Source organism: Balaenoptera acutorostrata, chromosome 13 (assembly GCF_949987535.1).
Source record: "Balaenoptera acutorostrata chromosome 13, mBalAcu1.1, whole genome shotgun sequence".
NCBI classification, from domain to species: domain Eukaryota; kingdom Metazoa; phylum Chordata; class Mammalia; order Artiodactyla; family Balaenopteridae; genus Balaenoptera; species Balaenoptera acutorostrata.
In genome coordinates, this window is record NC_080076.1 from 13,953,266 (window position 1) to 13,976,195 (window position 22,930).

At 48.7% G+C, this 22,930-nt stretch overlaps 1 protein-coding gene across 3 annotated transcripts in view; it reads right to left on the bottom strand.

Moving 5' to 3' along the window:
- The window catches only part of TNFRSF11A (TNF receptor superfamily member 11a), a 61,627-nt gene extending 39,641 nt beyond the window's left edge, over window positions 1–21,986 (bottom strand). For all 3 annotated transcript variants that reach the window (XM_057526775.1, XM_057526772.1, XM_007192064.2), the window contains exon 1: window positions 21,912–21,986. In XM_057526775.1, coding sequence (XP_057382758.1) covers window positions 21,912–21,986 — 75 coding nt within the window. The remainder of the gene's footprint in view (window positions 1–21,911) is intronic.
- Between the last annotated feature and the right edge of the window lie 944 nt (window positions 21,987–22,930).

Below are 22,930 nucleotides of genomic sequence, written 5' to 3' on the forward strand. Positions count from 1 at the left end.
GCCCTGGGCTCCAAATCCTGGTACCTGGTGAGCATCACTGACCTGAATATGTGGACAACTTGTTTACACGTTAAGGAGAGTGGCAGTGATTCATTCAACCCATCCACCGTCTAACCCAGGAGCGTAAAACCTCCTAGCAAAAATGGGGGAGCTACTGATTCCAGAGGTGACCAGATGTCCTAGCTCTTAAACAGATTTTCACAGATTATTCCTTAGAATCCACATCTGTCTCCTAAGCTTACTGTGCCTTTACACCTGGACGTGTCTTCTTTTTTAAAAAATGGAGATATAATTCACATACCATGAAACTCACCCTTTCAAAGGGTGCGATTCAGTGTTTTTTTTTTTGTATATTCACAAAGTTGTGCAACCACCGCTGCTGTCTAATGCCAGAACACCTTCATCACTCCAAAACTGATATGTCTGCTTGACACAGCTCTAGGATTACAGATCTTTTAAGATGCATAAGCAATTCTGCTACTGGGAGAATTGGCTATGGTGAGGCAGAAAATTATGGAATTTATCTAATTTAAGGTATAGCTTAAACTGAACCCTACTTTATTTTTGAGTTACATCAGATACTTTGCAGTACACCTTCAAACCTTCAAAATGGCAATAAATATACAACTCAAAAGGCAACATACATATATAGTTATGGTTAAGGAAATGTGGTTTGTGGGTAAATAAGAATCTGGAAAACTCTCTGTAGGAGGCCTACACCTTCAGAAGGCAAGATGTGCCTTTGTTGTTTTTTTCCTTCTCTTGTCCTGCCTCTCTGCTTCTAAGAAGCTCTCTGCTTCTTTTCCCCCACTGGCAGAGCTGCAGCTCTAGGATGACCCTCTTATTAGAGGATGTGCAGCTCCCCGGACCTCACACAGCATGTAAATCTTGCCCTGTGCTGGTCTCACTCTGATCCCAAGCTCCACGTCCAGGAACCCTGTGGTTTGCTCTCTGCACTGCAGTCCCCGCATTTGTAACTATTAGGAAATCCAGATCTTGGACACCCTGGCCTGTCACCTTTTGCTGATCCCCTGCGCACTTGTCCCTCCATGATACAGACCAGACGGGCTCTGCCTGCCTGCCTCCCCGATCCCAAGTCTCCGCGTCCAACCTTCTTGGGCTCGGTTTCCGGTTAGCCTGAGCTGGATCTCCTTGACACCAGCCTCCCTCTGTCTGGATAGCCTGCCAAGTACATCCCCAGACTGGCGTTTTTTTGATGTGAATGAACGGATGCCCTTCAGCCCCTCCCAGTCTGACCCCTTCTTTTTCTTTTTTAACATGTTTATTGGAGTATAATTGCTTTACAATGGTGTGTTAGTTTCTGCTGTATAACAAAGTGAATCAGCTATACATATACACATATCCCCATAGCTCTTCCCTCTTGCGTCTCCCTCCCACCCTCCCTATCCCACCCCTCTAGGTGGTCACAAAGCACCGAGCTGAGCTGATCTCCCTGTGCTATGCGGCTGCTTCCCACTAGCTATCTATTTTACATTTGGTAGTGTATATATGTCCATGCCACTCTCTCACTTCGTCCCAGCTTACCCTTGCCCCTCCCCGTGTCCTCAAGTTCATTCTCTAGGTCTGCATCTTTATTCCTGTCCTGCCCCTAGGTTCTTCAGAACCTTTTTTTTTTTTTTTAGATTCAATATATATATGTGTTAGCATACGGTATGACCCCTTCTTTTTCCTACAGATTCTAGCTCTGACATCTCCCATCTCAACAGCAGCTGGGAGAGCCTCCAGGCTGCTCAAGCCCCTCCTGGTCCTCTGGCCCTTCCCTCCCAACAGCTCAGAATTTGGGCCTGACTCTAGCCCCCAAGACCAAGCTCCCAATGGTTATGAGGTGGTAGCTCTTATTATTGGTAGCAATCCTAGTAAGACAGTAATTTGATAAAAACATGTTCCTGCTTCAGTGTTTTGGAAGCAACCTCCCAGGGAATGGGGGGATTCAGCAGAAGGCTGCAGATTTTCGGTTCATGGGGTGATTTTGTAAACCACCTCCAGTCTCCTCTCTTGGCCCAAGATGTAGCAAGAGAAGGCCTTTGGTGACCGAGTTGAGACGTACAAACCTTGAGTTACCTACGTTTTTGTCTAGTTTGCCTTCAGGATTGACCTGTTTCCCTCTAAAACAATAGAGCTTCTGAGCCATTGTTGGTTTCATTAAGCAAATAAAGCAGAACCACTTCTAAAATGTCTATTTATTGAATAAAGAATATAGTCACATACATTCAAAATCAGGTCTGTTGCAGCACTTGTCTTTTGGGGAATACGATTTGATTCATGCATGGTACTTAGAAGTCTCGTAGAAAACCAGCCATGTCCTACCACAGTTCTTAATCAATAAACTACAAAAGTAATGTTTGGCCCACAGAGTTTACATCGACTAACTTCTGCTTTCTAACAGACTTCCCCTGAATGTATAAAGAAACACTAGAGTCTGTTTATAGCAATTATCCTTTACATCCCCTGCCTTTCCTTTCCCCTCATATAAATTCTTTGGAAAGTCTAAATAAAGGAGTTAAAATGGCAAGACAATACATATGATTTATTGGCCAGCTGTTGCCTCACTTTCTTGTGTGTTTTGTGTCATGTGTATATTTGTTTCAGGGCATACGGGCTGGTATTTAATTTTAACGGCTGACAAACTCTTCTGGAATAAGCATGTCCACAGTCTGTGCAAGGCTTTGGGAGGCCGGAGGGAGATAATAAATTGTAAATCAAAATTGTCTTTATAAAGCTCCGTGGATTTATTTCCCAATGCAATGCCATGTTGGGTCTAACCCTGAGAAACCCCAAGCTGAAGAAACAAAACATTTCTGTGAGCTGAGCTGCAGAGACCGGAGGATCTGTATTCAGAATCCTGTAGGGAAGGTTGACTTAAATATTTATTTTTCGTGCTGTTAATCAACCCAATTGTAGTGAAAGCCATTATGAATACTAAAATTACTTTTCTGCTCTACTAAAAATTCATGCTGACATATAACAAAACAGAAAGAAGCTTGGCTCCTTCTGTCAAACCAAGGGGAAAAGAACCCAACCCAGAAGAACAAATGAGGGATTTTCCATAGATTTCATTTTATAAAATATCATCCATGACTATATTTGAGAATTTGGCTGTAAATTAAGTAAAGATGGTATCAAATTTCTGAATGTTACAGTCAAACTGAAAGATGTGGTTTTTCTTAAGAGAGAAACTACTGAATGTGAAAATAACACCTAATAGTTCTGCTGCCCTTGAAAAAAATATCCTTAAAGAAAGTCACGAATGAAAAGTGCTCTAATCCAGAATAGAATAGAAATCAATTACTAGTGACCTGTGTTCCCTAGAACACCAAGAAAGCGGCTTTACTATGAGGGTCTCACACCAGGAAATTGTTTCTCTCTGAAGCCTCTTGTTTTTAGAAATAAATGAACAACAAACAAATAAAAGGTCTCAGTCACAGACCAGAGGAACCGAAAAACAAATGTTGTTCCTTGTCCATTTCTTTGAATGTCTGTTTTATTAGCTGGCTGAGCAGTCAGGCCAGAGACGAGGTCTAAGTTTCTCCCCTCAAAACATTTCAGTTAGGGGCTTCCCTGGTGGCGCAGTGGTTGAGAATCTGCCTGCCGATGGAGGGGACACGGGTTCGAGCCCTGGTCTGGGAAGATCCCACGTGCCGCGGAGCAACTAGGCCCGTGAGCCACGACTACTGAGCCTGCGCGTCTGGAGCCTGTGCTCCGCAACAAGAGAAGCCGCGACCGTGAGAGGCCCGCGCACCGCGATGAAGAGTGGCCCCCGCTTGCCGCAACTGGAGAAAGCCCTCGCATAGAAACGAAGACCCAACACAGCCATAAATAAATAAATAAATAATTAATTAAAAAAACAGAAAAAACATTTCAGTTAGTGAATCCAAACACAGACCCTTTCAACCGAGATGTTCTAGGGGACCTGCTCAGTTTGGTCCCTTTCTTAGCTCCATTTCTCCAGAAGCTTCCAGTGGCCCTGCTCTATTTTATCCGGCTTACTACCCTTGAACATGGCACAGTTATATGTCTGTTACTGCAAAGAAAGCATCCACTGTCATGCTTCTCGGTTCAGAACTGGAAGTGGATATCATAGAGGAATCATTTTGAGCTTGCACATCAGATAAGGCAGGTTTCTAGAGAAAATGGAGAAATGAAACACTAACTTAAGTAAAGTCTGACATGCCAGAATGCAGGGATTTACCAGACCAGAGGCCAGGGCCAGAAGGACACAGGGAGAAGGGAGCATGGTACCAGCGCGCTGGTGAAGATGGAAGAAGCTGCCTGGCCAGGTAGCTCCCCTGGTTGGTTAGGGCAGGGCAGGCTTCAGGACAGGATTCTTCCACCCAGGGCAGCTCTTAGAGTTGAGCTTCCAGATTGGCCTGGATAGATGAATGCCTGACATTTCTTTAATAAAACTGTCTACATTTCTACAATTTGAGGACAAGGGGGAAAAAAGTCAGTTCTAAGCCTCAGTCTCTTCACCTGTAAAATGGGGCTAATAATTGCACCCATCCCACTGCAGTGAGGATGAGATGGTATAATTCATGGAAAATGATGTAGCAATGGCAAGTGGCAATACTCAGGAAAAATGAAGGCTCTGCTTTCTCACTCTGAAGCGAAGGACCTTTCTAGCAGGTGGCTGGGGAATGAGGTGGGACGGGAATTGTGTCACTCACTCAGCACAGGGGCACGCACCTGGATGGCGGTCGGTAGGGGGGATGCTACTGTGGGCACCTGGGCAGAACCGGTGAACATCAATTACTTTTATCAGATCGTTCCCTGGTGGGGGGCTGGAGGGAAAGGAGTGTGACAGAAAAAGGAAAGAGGGTGGAAAAGAGACCAGGGACTTGTAGAAAAATTCTGAAGACCTGGCAATTTTCCTGAGCGTACCATCCCTATTTAGTTTTAACATGGCTCTGATGACAAAAGCTGACAGCAGAGTGTTTCAGCTGGGCAATTGGAAAAACATGATCTTTGGGGGGTTTTTTTTGGCTGTACCTCGAGGCTTGCGGGATCTTAATTCCCTGACTGGTAATAGAACTCGTGCCCCCTGCAGTGGAAGCGTGGAGTCCTAACCACTGAACCACCAGGGAATTCCCAGAGAAACATATTTTTAATCCAAAAGATTTATTTTTTTTTTAAAGCATGTTTGACTTCACATAAAGAAGTGCTTTCTCATGAGACTGAAATGGTGGCAGGTGGCCTGAGTCATGGTAGTGGCTTTCTGTCTGGAGCTTCAGTCGGTGATGGGGACGGAAGCCGGGATGGGGAGGGAGCGAGCTTACTCAAAGCTTCTGCTGATAAAGCGTTTGCTAGACTCTGTCAGTGATTTCTGTCAACTGGGACAGAATCGAGTTATGACCAAATGCCCTTCTAGACATTTTCATTTTAGAAAAACTCAGAATTTCAAGCATACAGAATTTCAAGCTAACAGGTTTACAGAGAAAACATCAGACTTGTTTTTCTTTTGCACAAACGAAAGCTTCACATTTCATACTTCAGAACATTACACAGGCACCAATGAAGATAGTATGTTATCAATTAAAGAGACAAAATAAAGGAGCAGCTTTGGGGATCTCCCGTGCACCCCAGCAGATCACCACGCACACTTCCTGGAGAACACTGAACTGTGGAACATGTTAAGAGTGTGAAAATCCCACGTTATACAAGCCAGGTATGTGGTCTAAGTCATGATGGAAGTGGATACAGAGAATCAGAGGGTTTAAATAGAAAACTCCCTGAGTGTCCAAAATACTACAATTCACTTTACAGAAATATATTTTACACACAGCTCTTGAAAAAAAAATTCTGCTGCTAAAAGTGAGGCTCGGGACTTCCCTGGTGGTGCAGTGGTTAAGAATCCGCCTGCCAATGCAGGAGACATGGGTTCGAGCCCTGGTCCGGAAAGATCCCACAGGCCGTGGAGCAACTAAGCCCGTGTGCCACAACTACTGAGCCTGAGCCTGTGCTCTAGAGCCCAAGAGCCACAACTACGGAGCCCTGGTGCCACAACTACTGAAGCCAGTGCACCTAAAGCCCGTGCTCTGCAACAAGAGAAGCCACTGCAAGGAGAAGCCCGCGCACCGCAATGAAGAGTAGCCCCTGCTCACCACAACTAGAGAAAGCCCGCACGCAGCAACGAAGACCCAATGCAGCCAAAAATAAATAATTTACATATTAAAAAAAGTGAGGCTCAACTGTTCTCTGATTGGTACAATATGAAAAGATGTGTCTGAGAAGAATGTGAAGAAAATGATGACCATCATGAACACTATTATAATAATTGACCTGCTACTAAGGGATTTGGGGCATTCTAAAATGCATTTTATGAATGTGTTTCCAGTGATAAAGAGTATTCAGAACTCCAACTTGAAGGCGTTCATCACAGCTGGTCAACTACTGCTGGTCTCGTTGAAAACCCACTAATATGAATCAACCCCCTCCCCGCATACAGACCACTCCCCATGAAGGGGTTGTGAATTGATTTCCTCACTATGCAGACACTAGAGTAAGGCCAGTCATTCCTTTGCCTGAGTCATTTGCCTTACCTTGTAAGATGACTTTTCATATGATTATGACCAGAAGACAAATTTCGGCCTGGTCTAGGGTTTAATAATACAAAGCACCGGTCTCTTAAAAAGCTCTGCTATCATCACACCTTCAAAGCTGTCTTTACTGAGCTCTCATATATCAGTATTTGTGCAAGGGATTGGCTTGTGTAGGACAAGGGAATGAGTCCATCCCTACCCTCTCAAAGTGTGTAGCAGCAGAGGACACAGGCAGATAGAGAGGAGAGAAAACTAACAGATAGAGACCCACAGGACAACACAAGACCTGGTGCACTGGAAAGATCAAGTTCCACCAAGTCCCTGGATGCAACCCTCACTGTTCACGGACTGGGAAGGGGAGGGAACCCGGCCTGGGATACATGGGAAGGAATCACAGAGGGAGATGCACAAAGCCCAGAGGGCAGGGGCAAGGGCAGAGGAGTGAAGAATGGGGCTTGGGCGGGGGGAGGGGGAGAGGAGGAGCAGTGGGAGACCTGGGGCAGATGCAGAGGCAGGGGAGTGGGGCTCTGGGAAGAGGCAGCTGTAGAAGAAAGGGGGGGTCATTTTTAGCAGTGCCATGGAGTGTATTGCAAAGAGTGGTGGAATGAGAAGGGCCAATAAGAAGGTGCGAACTCCTTTTGGCAATGAACAGTGTCTGATGGAGGGAATGACTGGTGTCTTATGGAAGGAATAGCCATGTAAAGAGCTGGCATGAACAAACAAGGTAGGGAGTCTGGATCTTGCAGGAGGAGCAAAGAAAGTGGCTTATCTCAGGGAGATGAGAAAGGGCTGTCTCCATCGTGAAACACTGAATTTAGGTCTTTTTATGCCAGTCCTTCGAAAACCCATTTTTTAAAAAAACTTTGGGGGTACTTTAATTAAAAACTGTTTTTTATTGGGGTAAAAATTTTGTATATATATACATATATATATGTATGTGTATATATATATATATATATATATATAAAACAAAATTTGTCATTTAAACCATTTTTTTTAGTGTACAATTCAGTGGCATTAATTACATTCATGATGTTGTATAACCGTCACCATGGTCTCTTTGCAGAACATTTTCATCACCCCAAACAGAAACTCTTTTAACCATTACATAGTAACTCCCCATTTTCCCCTCCACCTGGGAACCCTGGAGTTAAACAATGCCCCATTTTCTCCAGCCCCTGGTAACCTCTATTCTGCTTTCTGTGTCTGTGAATTTGACTATTCTAGGTACCCCATATAAGCGGAATCATACAGTATTTGTCTGTTTGTGTCTGGCTTATTTCACTTAGCATGGTCTTCAAGGTTCATCCATATTGTAGCATATATCAGAACTTCATTCCTTTTTATGGCAGAATGATATTCCATTGTATGAATACATCATAGTTTGTTTATCCATTCATCTGTTGATGGATACGTGGGTTGTTTCCACCTTTTCCCTATTGTGAGTAGTGCTGCAGTGAACACTGGCACACAAATATGGTCATTCTATGTTCAGCTTTTTAAGGAACTACCAAACTTTTTTCCATAGTTGCTGCACTATTTTAATATATTCCCACCAGAAATGCGGGAGGGTTCCAATTTCTCCACATCCTTACCAACACTTGTTATTTTCCATTTTTTTGGTAATAGCGATCCTAATGGGTATGAAGTGGTCTCTCAGTGTGGTTTTGATTTGCATTTCCCTAATGACTAATGATGCTGAACATCTTTTTTATGTGCCTGTTGGCCAGTTTTGGAGAAATGTCCACTCAAGTCCTTTGCCCATTTGTATAGGGTAATTTCATTTTGCATGGACCTGTTCACAGGACTCAATTTAGCTGTCAACAGCATCGACTTATTATATAGGACTGGAATGGTTATTAGAGGGCTGTAGGACCCTTGGGTTCATTTTCACCAACTTGAAAGAAATCTTTGATTTTCCTGTTTAAGAAGAACTTTCCCAGTCTAAACAGCATCACTGCATGGCTCTCTAGAAAACAATCAAGGAGGTTTAGCATTTAAGTAAGACGTGCTCAGTGAGTCTACAACCTAAAAGTGGAACAAATTAAATATGCATTCACTTACTCCTCAAAGGTTAACTGAACACATCCTATGTGCCAGAGACAATTTTAAGTTTTTTGGATACAGTAGATACTAGACAGAGAGAGTCCTTGCTTATACTGTACTTTTTGGGAGAAGAGTGACAGTAAACAAACATGTAACGGAATCTGGTTGGAATGATTGCGATGAAAAAAATAAAACAGGATAGGGCTTCCCTGGTGGCGCAGTGGTTGAGAGTCTGCCTGCCAGTGCAGGGGACACGGGTTCGAGCCCTGGTCTGGGAAGATCCCACATGCCGCGGTGCAACTAGGCCCGTGAGCCACAATTACTGAGCCTGCGCGTCTGGAGCCTGTGCTCCGCAACAAGAGAGGCCGCGATAGTGAGAGGCCCGCGCACCGCGATGAAGAGTGGCCTCCACTTGCCACAACTAGAGAAAGCCCTCACACAGAAACGAAGACCCAACACAGCCATAAAAAAAAAAAAAAAAAACAGGATAAGTGAGGTGATGGGATTATGAGTGGGAGTCTCATCAGATGAGATGACTTTTTGAGTGGAGACCTGCATGAAGTGAGGGAACAAGCCAAATTAATAGCGAGTGTCAGGTAGAGGAGTAGTTCAGGTGGACAAAAAAGCATTTGCAAACGTCCCGGGAGGGTGTGTGCCTGGCTTGACCAGGAACAGCAGGAAGGCCTGTGTGACTAGCGCAGCGAGGAGAGGCTGGAGTATAAACTCACACAACTGATGACATAATTTACCCAGATCGTGAGTTAATATGCACCTGCAGCTCCAGGACTGTGTGATGCTGACTTTAGGTTCGTAGTGGACATAACGTTTTAAATAATAAGCACTTCATACTATTTTTATCACCAGGCAGGAAATACAATATTTGTCATAAGAGTTTTTAATTTTTACGTTTGTGATAAAATACTCATAACATAAAATTTACTGTCTTCACTGTTTTGCCACCAGATTTTTAAAAAATAGATATTATACAGAGAAAAAAAAATCTGACTCAGGTCAGGTTTGATTAAAAAAAAAAGGAAAAAAAAAACCCTTAAAAATGTAGAGTAATTGTGGCCTATTAGAAGTCTTGGTATATCCACCATTTCGATTTAGCAAACGTTACAGGTGACTTCATGAGCTGTCTTGAAAGTTGCTTTTTATGGCCCCATCAGTATTTTTTTTCTCTGACCACCTTGATTCCAGATAAGCTCCTTTAAGAAAAAAAGTGCTGCACTTATTTAGACAGGAGCATATCAAAGGTCTATTGATTTTTCTTCAACTCTCCTTCTTACTTTCCTCTCAATGTATTTATTATCTCTGCTCCCAGACAAGAAAACATAGGGCCTACGAGAAAATGAAGAAATAACTTTGCATCTCAAAACTTTAATTGCGAGTTTCTTTGTCTTCCGGGGAGATAAAGGGTGAGAAAAGTCTGCAGCCGTGGGCTACCTGAAATGAAGGCCCAAGGAAGGTTAGTTTCCTAAACACAGTAATTAGGATGGGTTTGCCTTGTCCTCACATCGTCACCCCACAGGCTCCAGTGAATGCCCCTTTATTCTCCCAGTGCGAAAGGATGTTTTTTTTTGCCATTCTTGAATTTTTTGTTTGTTTGTTTAACTTTTATTCATTTGAGATGAGAACTGCTTTCTCTTCTTTCCTGTAGTAAGCGCTAATGGCCCCTGTGCTTCCAAGCGTGTGCTGGTCTGCTGGACGCCAAGGACCCTCCTAGGCTCTGCCTCCATACTGGGGGTGGACCAAGCTAATAAGGTGGTTAGCCCCCAAAGTGGCCGGGGTAGGGACTAGACTTGCCCCCGCCCGCCTCTTAAAAGTGCACAGAATCACCTGGAAATCTCATTAAAAGGTGATCCTCATTGGGTAGGTCTGGGGCGGGGCCTCACCCTGCATTTCTAACAAGCTCTCAGGTGATGCTCACACTGCTGCTGGTTGCTGAGTGGCAAGGTCAGAGATGGTTCAAGGCCAAGATGAAGTCCGGCTCCTCAGCGAGGCCCCCCGGGCCCGCACGTGTGCTCAGTCCCACCTCAACCCACTCCTCCTACTGTCTCCTCGCAGCCCTGCCCTGGATCCTAGGCCTAAAACACACTGCGGCCCCTGGCCCCCATCCCGCTCCATTTCGTCCAGCCAACCCGTGTCATCCTACTCAACCCTGGAGCCTGAGTCAACTAGTCTGACACACGAACTCGCCCACACTGGCCACTTTGGTTTAACCTCAGATCTCACACCTAGACTGGTTAGCCCCTTGCGCTAGGTGGTCTCACATCCACCAGGACTGTCTCCTGTCCCAATCCCTTTGATGCTCTACGGTTGTTTTTCGTGTGTCTGCTCCTCCTGGTAGACTGAAAGCTCGCAGCTAGGCCCTCAGCACACCGCCCCCTCCCCACACTTGCCTGTCCCCAGCATTTTTCAACAGACGGCCCTACACCACTTTCAGGGTCACCCCCCACTCAGCATCCTTGGTTAACTTGCCGGCATTCCAAGCCCCCTAACCTGTTTTTGTGTCCCGCGGGCCTGCTGACCACCCACACGCCACTCTACTAACCACGCCTGCTCCTGTGTCAACCCTGTCCCCATGCTTTGTTCGGCTCTCCCCGCCTCTATCACCAATCCAAACTCCAGCCCTCCCTCCTGGCTCGGCCCGTCCCACCTCTCCTGGGGAGCCCTGCCCGGGGACTCTGACCCACGAGACCCTCCACCCTTCCTGTATCCCACCATGTATCTCATGTATCCCCCATCTCACACCCTCTGATGTCCTCACAGGGCCACATCCAAGGACTTCAACTAGATTTGAAGTTCCTGGAAGGACTAAGCCAGTGCTGGCGACTGAGCAGGTGCCCACAGGATGCTGGACCTGGGGGGAGATGCAGCAGGGGGACCCTCCCCATCGAGGTGGCTGGGGCACCAGACACCACTGCCCCGGCCTCTGGAATAATCATTGCCCTGCTCGGCACCCTTCATCTATCTTGCTTTTCAAGAGTTTAAACCCCACACCTAGTGCTATCCCTGGACTTGTTCGAACTCGTCCCTCTTCTTCCTTTTTTTTTTTTTTTTTTAACACAGTTGAGCTTCATCTTCTCTTGTCTCAGCCACAACTAACCTACACTTTTTAAAAAAACAAATCATAATTCAAAAAGAGTCATGTACCACAATTTTCACTGCAGCTCTATTTACAATAGCCAGGACATGGAAGCAACCTACGTGTCCATCATCGGATGAATGGATAAAGAAGATGTGGCACATATATACAATGGAATATTACTCAGCCATAAAAAGAAATGAAACTGAGTTATTTGTAGTGAGGTGGAGGGACCTAGAGTCTGTCATACAGAGTGAAGTAAGTCAGAAAGAGAAAAACAAATACCGTATGCTAACACATATATATGGAATCTAAAAAAAAAAAAATAAAAGGTTCTGATGAACCTAGGGTCAGGACAGGAATAAAGACGCAGACGTAGAGAATGGACTTGAGGACACAGGGAGGGGGAAGGGTAAGCTGGGACGAAGTGAGAGAGCAGCATGGACATATATACACTACCAAATGTAAAATAGGTAGTGGGAAGCAGCTGCACAGCACAGGGAGATCAGCTCCGTGCTTTGTGACCACCTAGAGGGGTGGGATAGGGAGGGTGGGAGGGAGACGCAAGAGGGAGGGGATATGGGGATATATGTATATGTATAGCTGATTCACTTTGTTATACAGCAGAAACTAACACAACATTGTAAAGCAATTATACTCCAATAAAGAATTTTAAAAATACAAAAAACGAACTCAACCACCCAAAGTTATTCAGTACCTTTAAGCGCTGCACTGTGCCAGGTACGGGAATCTGACTCTCCTCCACTGCCATGTTCACAGAGCAGTGCCTCTCAATCCTTACCGTGAAAAAGAATCAGCTGGAAATCTTTTTAAAATGCAGATTTTCTAACAAGCTCCCAGGTGATGTTGACACTGCTGGTCTTTGAGTAGCAAGGTCAGAGATTACATTAAAGACCGAGAGCCAGAACTTTCTCATATTCCCAAACGCTGTACAGTTGTCTCCATTTACATAATGGACACTGAGAACCACCTCGCCCATCGCTGGAGACAGACACCATTTGTCTTGAGTGGGTGAGGGGAAAGAGCCGGCCCTCGTGCAACGCCTACTGCGTGCCAGGCACCACGCTTGAGGCTTTCCCTTCCTTGTATTTCTTTTTTTTTTTTTTTTTTTAAAGGAGCCATTTTGAAATACACCAGAGCACTGTTTTTTTGTTTTTTTTTTTTAAGGCATTGTTTACTTCGTTTATTTATTTATTTTTGGCTGTGTTGGGTCTTCGTTTCCGTGCGAGGGCTTTCTCTAGTTGTGGCAAGCGGGGGCCACTCCTCATCGCGGTGCGCGGGCCTCTCACTATCGCGGCCTCTCTTGTTGCGGAGCACAGGCTCCAGATGCGCAGGCTCAGTAATTGTGGCTCACGGGCCTAGTTGCTCTGCGGCATGTGGGATCCTCCCAGACCAGGGCTCGAACCCGTGTCCCCTGCACTGGCAGGCAGACTCCCAACCACTGCGCCACCAGGGAAGCCCCCCTTCCTTATATTTCTGCTTCCTCACAAAGAGACAAGGCAGCCCGTTCAGACAGTTAGTGATAAGCCGACCGGCATAGGGCCAGACACAGAGCAAATGCTCGCATTCTAGGTAAATTAATGAATAATTTTTCCTGAAGGACTGTTGTGATCTTATAACTTCCCTTTACAGAAAACTATGATGGTTTCCTACTAGCTCTGAATCAAATTCACACTCCCAAGCATGGACTTGGAAAGGTTGCACCAGTTGGGGGCAAAATTAGAGACACCCTGGGGGAAAGGGGTTGCAAAATCAAGATCAGAAATCTCTTCCTGGGCTCGAATTGTCTTTTCTAATAGGGAGAGAGAACACAGGTCCGACTCATCAACACACAACACAGCTGCTCCAGCCTCTTACGCTGTCCCTCGTGCTGGGAACAGAATGCCTCTCACACTGGATGAGGCTCCTTTCACCAGGCCACCCTGGACCCTGGACTCGCTGTTCAGGCACAGAGCAGCCGGGTGCCGGTCACACCCGCATTCCCTTGCCCGTGAGGACTGCTCCATGCAGTTAAGATGACTGGTTGTGCATTCTAGTGCTTTGGTTATTTGTAATTTTACACCTAAGTAGGACCTCAATGGCCTGGTCACAGGGATCCCAACTGGGACACAGAAAACCTAAGCCCATCAGAAGGGGCACTTTCCCCCCACCCCACCCCGTCCAGGACAGAGCCTGGCAGGTGGCAGAAGTGGGATAAACATGGCCCGTGAACTGTCTTGACAAACGCAGGAGCAGGGCTATCGTCAGTGGTACAGTACAGTTTATTTCTGATGGGGGTGTGTGTGGCATAGAGGAGTCAGAGATGCCTTTGCTTCAGGAAGTGGCAGAGATGATTCAAAATGTCACATTTCTTTTCCTCCTGAGTCAGGGAGCAACTGGCACCTGGACCCTATGCTGAGAATGCTCAGGGTGCCTGTTTGAACTCAGCCTTAAGGTCATAGTATTCTTCTTTCTGCTCAATGACAGTTAACAACAGAAAGGCCTCAATGAATGTACCTCCTTGAGCTGAGCCCCACGAATGCAAACTGGTTATGCTATTTCCCAAAATGCTAAAAGAGCTTGCTTCTGCCCAGCCCCCCACCACGTCCTGGAAGTTTCTTTCTCTGCTGCTTACCTGTCCGATAGGCGACTGCATAAGCAGTTTCCCTAAGGGGTTAAGGCCATGCCACTGGGGCGGACACCTGGGAGGGGTTCCAGCTCTGCCACTTATGAGCTGTGCAAACTGGACCTCTCTGTGCCTCACATTTCTCATCTCCCTGGCAAGGTGGAGTGAGGATTGGAGAAAATCTATGTAAAGCACCTAGCATGTGCCTGGCACACAGGACGGATTCAGCAAGAGGCAGGTGCTTTTAGTACATTAACCATATATATTAATTTACAGCTGAGCTCAAAATCTTTTTATGGAATCCCACGTCTACAGCAATGGTTCTCAAACTCGAGTGTGTGTCAGAATCCCCTGCAGAGGTGGTTAAACGGTGTGTGATATAGTGGGCCTGGGGTGGGGCCCGAGAACATGCATTTCTAACAAGTTCCCAGCTGCGGACGCTGGGTCCAGGGCCCCCCCACCCCTCCACAGGGCAGAGTCCAACTCCCTCCTGAGGTTTGTTCGTGACTAATCAGCACCCCTCCCGTCCCCAACTGGCCTTGGCCTTTCCTGGTCTCTGGCCAGCTCTGGGCTCCAGACAACCCGACAGGACTTGAATTTCTCCTGTTTGGCTCTGCTTGTCCCACCTCTGCCCCTTCCCCTGCTCACTCTGCCCTCAGACTCATGTCCGTCCCTCCAGGCCCAGACAAGCGCCACCTGCCCAGCTCTCCACGGCAACCCTGTGCGCTCTGCGCTCCCGCGGCGTCTTGCTCTTGGCAGCTTTAGAGCCACCTAACTGCAAGGACTGAAGACGGGGTGTCTTATTTTCCCTACTAGGTGGGGAAACTCTCCAGGGCACAGGCTGTGGGGTAAGTCTGATGTTTTCCAGAGGGTCTTATGGAAGTGCAAAACCAGGGTCCAGAGAATTGAAAGGAAAAAAGGCTGACAGAGAGGTTAAAGGAAGTAGCATGAATAACCCGAGCAAGGGGAAGTAGTGGGCTGACAATCTTCAACGAGAGAAACACAAAAATAAAGAAGACGTTGGCCAACTGATCTTTACCCCCATGAAAGAACAAATTTGAGGAAACGGGGTCAAATTGTGACACAGTATTAGATTCTGCTATAGGGAAGTTCCTGCCACTGGGAATTGTTAAATAATGCACTGGAATAGCAAGGGTGGGTGTGAATAATCTCTACTAGGCTTGAAAAATGGAACAGATTCTCAATTACCATGAACGTTTCAGACATGATCCTGTTTTCCTACCTTGGGTACAAAATTGAGAACCCTTGACAGATTTTTTTTCAACTGGATATGAATTTGGCTGCTGTTTGTGCTACTTAAGGATACACTTCTAAGTTAGTTGCTAAGTATGTTCCAAGAAGGAACAAATATTTTTTAAAAATCAGAACCTTAGAAAAGTGGCTCATTTCCCATTCTGGGGGTGGGTAACGAGAACCCAGGCTGGCAAACACTGCAGTGCTAATAGGATTTGTGCGACAGCACATGTCCACTCTCCCTGCTTGCCAGGTTTAACCATCACATTCACAAAAAGTTAGAGTTTTTCTTCCTCATTTTTAATGGAAAGTCTTCAAATTTCTGGTAGCTGGAGGAAGTGGCTCTTGTACTCTCAACACTGCACAGGAAATGTAATGAGTTATTATTACTCCGATGAACTGAAAGGGTAGTTTTTGCAGTCGGTTCTTCCTACCACTTGGAAACCTGGCAGCTCTCTGACTTTGCTTGTGCCAGACGGGCCTCTGTGTCACCTGCTAGCCTAGGACTTTTTGCAGTGGGGAGCAGAAGGGGAGTGGGCAGAGAGGAAGGGAAACACTCAGCTGAGGCACTAATAGCCACCAGGAAAAGGTGTCTCATGCAAGCAAAAAGTTTTTGCTGAGCTGTGGGTCCAAGGTAAACACTGCTTCTGCTGGGGGCAGGTGACCTATCTGAGGCCAGCGTGGGAAGACCACGGCGCAGGCCACACCAGCTCTGACGCTGGACTCTTTGGGGGTCACTGCCTGCTTATCTCTTTAGGCCTGAGTTTTAAAACTCTGCCTACATCCTGAACCTCTGATTCAAAGACACCTTTAGGTCAGGAAACGGCTCTGAATTCCAGAGCACACAAATTTCCTGCAGAGCCAACGCCTTGGGGCTCTTAGCTTGTTTTTTACCCCAGTGGGGTCTAAGGACCTTTGCCTCCCAGTAAAATAATCCAAAGCAGATGCGATTCCATATCCTAAACTGCAACCTTCTTTATTGTTTGTTTGGGGAAAAAAACCAATCCTTCTTTACTTGAACCTGAACCTGCTGTGATTCTGATTTGGACTGAGACAGAAGTTTCCTTAATAAACCGTGAAACAATACAATCAAACGGTCAGTTGTTCTGTTCTGACATCTACCACATTTTTTTTTTTTTTTTTAAATAATAGGTCCAACCACATCCTTTGCCCCGTATCTTCGGCGCCCAGCACAGCCTGCTGGCTCTGAAATCGCTCCTGCGCTTCTTTCTCTTGCCACCCTCCTGACCCGATTCAAGCCTTTACCAGCTCTTCCCCAAAGCAGGGTCTGTGGCCTCCTTACCACGCCCCGGACCCCCTCCTCCCCCCAGCGCCATGGCACCCTTCCCCGTGACCTCCACATCTGATCACGTCCCTCCCCAGCTCACAGTACATGGAGATAAAATCTAAACTATCTTCCTTGCACAGAAGGCCCTCGAGTGCTGGCTCCGTCTCCCGCCCCCCGCCGGCCCTCGGAGCCCAGGAACACTGCCCTCGGTCTGGCCTCCCCACCGTTCCCACCACCAGGCAGAGCACAAACCAGTCTTGATCACCTAGCCCACATGCTGCCCCCTTGCCCCTCTTTCTGTGCTTTGGTAAGGAAAAGGGGGTACTTTCCGCCGACACTTCCAGGCCGGTTAAAGCGCTCTTGTCCTGGGCGCCCACCACACTCTGAAAGCCCTCTTGATGGCACGAGTGTCCCACTGCATTCTGTCTGCACGCACCTAGGCCGGGCGCTTCCCGGAGACCAGGGCTATGCCCCTGCTCTCCGTCTCCTTAGCCTGCTGCAGGGCGGCCCACCTGGAGGAGGCGCTCGCTTCGTTGCGCTAAACGAGCACATCTAACACAAACGCAGTCCTCTTTCTCACTGTTGAGTGCTGTGCCCTGGACGTGGCAGCCCACACAAATCCGAGGCTGGAGGGCGCCGGTGGCGCACAGGACAAAGACAGCGGGTTAGCACACGTGCACGCGGACGCGCTGAGACTGCTGCCGGGGCTGCCGGGCGATGAGCGGGGCCAGCAGCCGCTGCCCACGAGAGGGAGGGCAGGTCGCCAGGGAGCCCGGCGAGAGGGAGGGCAGGGCGCCGGGGAGCCGCGCCCGCCGGGCTCGTGGGCAGGAAACAGCCTGACGGCGCCTCTCGGAACCAGGGCAGAGGAACCCGCTGGGCTGTGCGTAACCTCGCCCGCCGCCCACTCAGTGTTAAACCTCAAAAGCGCGCTGAGAACTTCAGACCCACCCGCTCTTCTGTTCTGCTGAAGTCCACTGTCTCACTCGTGATTTCTTCAGGCTCGGGGCTTGGGTTTGGGGGGTAGAAAGGAGGAGTTGAGCTTAATCTGTGTTCCTAGCAGTGGGTCCTACAGGAAGCTCCCACGTGGCAGCCAGAGGGAAACACGAAGATTAGGTGCCCGACTTCCTACAAACCAGGTGGAGAATTTACAGGCGCTCGCAGGGAGAATCACCTGGCGCGCGGATCCCACCCACGCCGGCTCTGGGCGCCGGGAGGTGGGGTCAGGTATGCTTCCCTTGCGGGCTGGGGTGCGGCCGCTGCAGGGAGACAGCAGACAGGCCACAGCTGTCCTGGCGGCCACCTGGCCCGAGGGGAGATGCCCTGGGGGGGTGACTCATTTGTAGAGAGGGCAACTGTCAGGGCGGGATGCAGATCCACATCCACAGCGAGACCGGCCCAGACAGCATCCTCTGGACACACCATGTGGAAAAAAACACCACTATCTTTTTCCATGCGCTTCAAAGATAGGAAAATAGCAGCATGGGGGGAATTTTAATACTGATCTGGCAGAGAAAGTTCACGTGGCACCTTCTTCAAACAATACTCTCTGCAAAGGAGGCCCTGGTTTGGAACTCCCCTTTTCATGGCCTCATAAAACACTGATTTATTGACCTTCAAAGACATGCCTATTGTTTCAGTTTTCCTGGCATATGCATTTCTGGTAGGTAACTGAAAAAGCAAGCCCACGTCTCCTTATCAACACGGAGAATATGTCCATGTGACAGATGTACCATTTTCGGGGGACGTGGTGGGAAGGAAATGACAGGGAAGGCATTTGAAATATTTATCAACAAAATGAACGAGAAGGACACGGATCCCCAAGGCTGTGGTTCTCCAAACAAAGTAGTAACTTATGGCCAAGCCTTCCCACTAGGATGGGCTGGCAGGGCAGGAAGACAGGCGGGGCAGGCGCGGGCACCCACCTACCCAGTCCCACCCAGGGGATTTCCTCTGCGGGGTCTCCCCACAGGCCTTCCAGGGCCCTGCGGCTTATCTGTTTCTGATTAGTCTACATTACCATCTCAACAAGGGCCATACAAGTGTTATCTCAAGAACTATAAATGTTTAATGTCCTGTCTGTCGTGGGGTTTCTTGAATTAAGCTAGCTGTACAGATAGCTTTGTGCTATCGATGAAGTCATAAAACTATGTGGGTTTTCTCTTTTTGGCAAGATTCCTTTAGGCCTAAACCACTGACGCCACCCTCTCAGATAGAAAGCTTTCTTCCCCACAACAGCCTCTTGGAATCATTCCCTCTCTGACCCTTGATTTCCTACCCATCCTCCGAAGACTGCTTCAGAAGCCCCCTCCTCCAAAAGTCCTCCCTGATTCCTCCAACTATACTCCCTCCTTCCCTCCACCACCCTCTGCGCTTCTCGTTATCATAGTCTGCGTTATTATTATCACTGCTTCACCTGTCTCGTCCTCTCGACTGGACTGTGACCTGTGAAGACCCAGCTATGTCTTCGCCTTGTTTCTCACCAGCACAAGGTTTTACATCCCAAATATGTTTGCTGGCCTGGGCACGAGTGAATCTGCCCTTAGGTCTTGGATAACTAGGGATAAACACGGCTGTGTGATCAATTACCTCAAAGAAAACAGCCTAGTTTCTTACTTGGAATAAACAGCAGAACTATCAACATAATTTTAAATGTTTTTTTCGGTAGGCAAATACTCTTCTTCTGTCTGAACTCAGATTCCCTCACACAGGCGCAGAGAGATATAATCACAGAGATGTTTTAAAAGGCAAAACTTACAGCCCCCCAGGTAAGTTTAAATCGATTTAATATAATGTAAATAAACCTAAATACAATACTTGCAGATAAGCACTTTCCAGAAGCTGTTTTTGCCAACTATTTTACAAAACCAATACCTCCCCCATCCTCCACACTCAACAGTTCTTTAAGCCTTGCCCAGTGTGTGATAACTAATCGCCAATGCAATGCCTTTCTTTGAACTAATAGATCAGGTTGGCCAAAGAAGCAGTAATTGAACAGAGTGCTTGTAGCCACAGTATCTTTGGGGGATAATACTGCAACATTACATCTAGCTCCACCTTTCAGAATTAATGGATTTCCACTGGGGAGACTGGGCACAAACTTATATCATTTGATTAGAGCTATCCCAATATCATTTGATTGTTTCCTGTTTAGGTATGATTTTAAAACGCACATAATATAAGTAGCCAAAAGGGAAAGGGGTGGGGGGGAAGATAGCACTTGCTGAAAGATAGCTCTGAGAAATAAATGTTTTGATAGCAAACGAGTTCATGTTAGAACGTACTGCATTTTACACATATATGTACATATGTAGTTTTTGCAATAACACTGTGAGATGCTTTTTTCTAAACTGTGTAGTGAGCAGGTTTTTCTCAGGTGGCTAGCTGTTCACTGGAGCCCTAGTGCTGTGGTTCAAATAAGGCAGCACCCTGTCCAACCTGTTGAACACTTAATTAAGCAACACCTGAAGTGTTTAAAATGAAAAATTCCAGCAGGCTTTTCCGCCTTCTTTGCCCTCAACCATTCCTAGAGACTCATACCAGTAGAAACGAAATAGACTGAATCTTCCTGAGAATTGTCGGCTCCAGCCTTACAGCACGTTCCTGTTATTTCTGTCAAGGCTCTAATCCCAGGCTGGCTTCCCCCTTCTCCTCACTCCAAACACAGTTCTCCAAGTGCTGTTCCCCTTGTCTTCTTGGGGTTTCGAGCTGTTCCCCCGAAAGCTGTTAACAAGAGCCTAAGCCAATCTTTACAGAGAAGGGAAATCTGAAACTGCTGAAACCCAGAAAACCACCAACGTTTACCCTTCCCTCTGAGGGACTTCCAAGTATACAAGGCTTTCATAGTATTTGTGGTGCTGGGCTTCCTACACTACAGCTCTCCGCTGGGGAGGGCAGAAAACCAGTAACTGGTTTTATTTATTTGGCAACTGTACCGAATGATCTTGTAAAGAAATCTCTTCTGAGAGGACTTGGGGTGGGAAGGACAACAGGACATGGGAAAATGCTCTTGTTCTGGCACCCCCAGACCTCTTCACGCCCTTTATCAGCCCTGTGGGCCACCAGGGGAGCCCCGGGTGCCTCCTGGGTTGGGAGCCCCAGCAGGGCCTGGCCCCAGTGAGACTAACCACTGCCCGCTGTGCCCGCCGGCCCGTCCCCGTCCCAGCCCGGCTGAGCGCATGGAGGACGGGGCTGTTTCTGGCTCCCCTACTGGCTTGAAGCACCCCAGGTACCTGGGTTTCTCCAACTGTGAACACTATTTTGTCCTAACACCATCGGAGGGGTTCTGAGAACAAGTGATTCTATGTCATTCTGGGCCAGAACCTGAGCCGGTGGACCTTAAACTGTAGGGAGGAGTCGGAGGGGAGAAGGGAGACATAAAACAGAGGGGAGCATAAGAAAGAAATCCGATGTCAGCCTTTCTGAAGAAACTACCAAACCCTGTTTCACCACACGCCCGGGAGGCGAGCATCGCTCTAGTCTTCAGACTACCAGCGAAGCTGAGGCGGGGAGAGGGTGTGAAGCCCAGTTAGAGGGAAGGACCGGGAGCTCCGGCGGGTTCAAAATGGCCCGAAAGGAGAAATCGTATGTGGGATGGTTACTTAACGTGGGCACCGTCCGCGGCTCCGAATTTTTCCCTCGCTTCTTCTTCTGTTCGCGGGGGAAGGGTCTGTGTCCACGCCGCTGTCTCCGCAGCAGCTACACTGCGGGGGCACCTCGTAGACGCTCCAGAAATGTTTAGAGAATAAACGACACCACCAAAGCCTGCCACTAAGTGGGACTTTCGGAAGCGCCCGTGTCCGGGTGCTGGGGTCCCGCAACTCCCCGTTCTGCACCCCAGTTCCCCTCCACTCGCCCGTTCCCTCCTTCCACCGTCCACCCCGCAGCACCCCCAGCTCTCCGCCCTCTCCGTCCCCAAATCCTCAGCACCTGCGGCTCCGTCCAGGTCTCAGGACGTCTGGCAGCCGCCGCGCCGCGTCCTTCCCCAGCTCCCGCGAAGGCGTCGGGCGCGGGACCGGGCGCGCGGGGAGCGGTAGCCGGGGCGGCCCTCCTTACCTGCAGCCGGCCGAGCAGCGCGCAGAGCGCAAGCAGCGCGGGCAGCGGGCGGCGCCGCCGGGCGCGCGGGGCCATGGCGCGGAGGGGCGGGCTGGGCGGCCCGCTCTGCGGCCTCTGCTGCCCAGGCGGCGCAGCAGCCCCGGGCCTCACTGTCGGTCCTCCCCGCCGCCGCCGGGCCCCGCCCCGCCCCGCCCCGCCGACGCCCGGCCCCGCCCCGCCGACGCCCGGCCCCGCCCCGCCTCGGGCACCTGTTCCCGCCCGCCCGCCCGCCAGGTGGGGCCCAAACGAGGCGGGTGGTGTCCGCTTTCCGCGCCTTGTGGGGGGCGGGGGGGACGGTGAGGGTGCCGGGAGGTGAGGGTCGCGGGGGCGACCTGAGGTGCTCTCCGCGCCCGCCGCCCGCGTCCTCTGCCGCACTGTGCGCCCCTGTACGCAGGTTTGCCTGCGACCTGCCTTCAGGTGTCTTTCATGGTCACAGACGCAGCCGGCCTGCATCCCAGGACTGTCGGGGCCGAATTCCCGGGGAAGGAAGACAGCCCGGCGGCCTGACCCCCGCCTCGCGCCCGCCTCGCGCCCGCGCTCAGGCTTCCCGGCGGGGCCTCCCAAAGCAGGTGCACCTCGACCAAGAGTTAACGAGGAGAGGGTCTCCATCGGAGATTCCACAGGGCTCAGTGAAAGGATCAACCCGTCGAGCACGCTTCATCATATCCCTCGTTCGGTCTTCCGGCCAGAAGCCACTTCCTCTTGCCTCCTCCGAGCTGTCAGCCGCCACGCTGTCTCTGTCCCCCGCCTCACGTGCTTAGGAGTACGTCTGCCCTCACCTGCCAGGTGAGGATGCTGGATGCACACGTACACCCAAGCCTTTGCACAGATAACTTTTTTGAGTGAAAACTGGTCCTCAGGTCAATAGAATGTATTGTTTTGAGTTCCAGAACCACCAACTTGTCAACTTTTGGCCTAGCATGTGGTGTATCTTAGTGAATATTCCATGTGCACTTGGAAAAACTGTATTTCACTGTGGC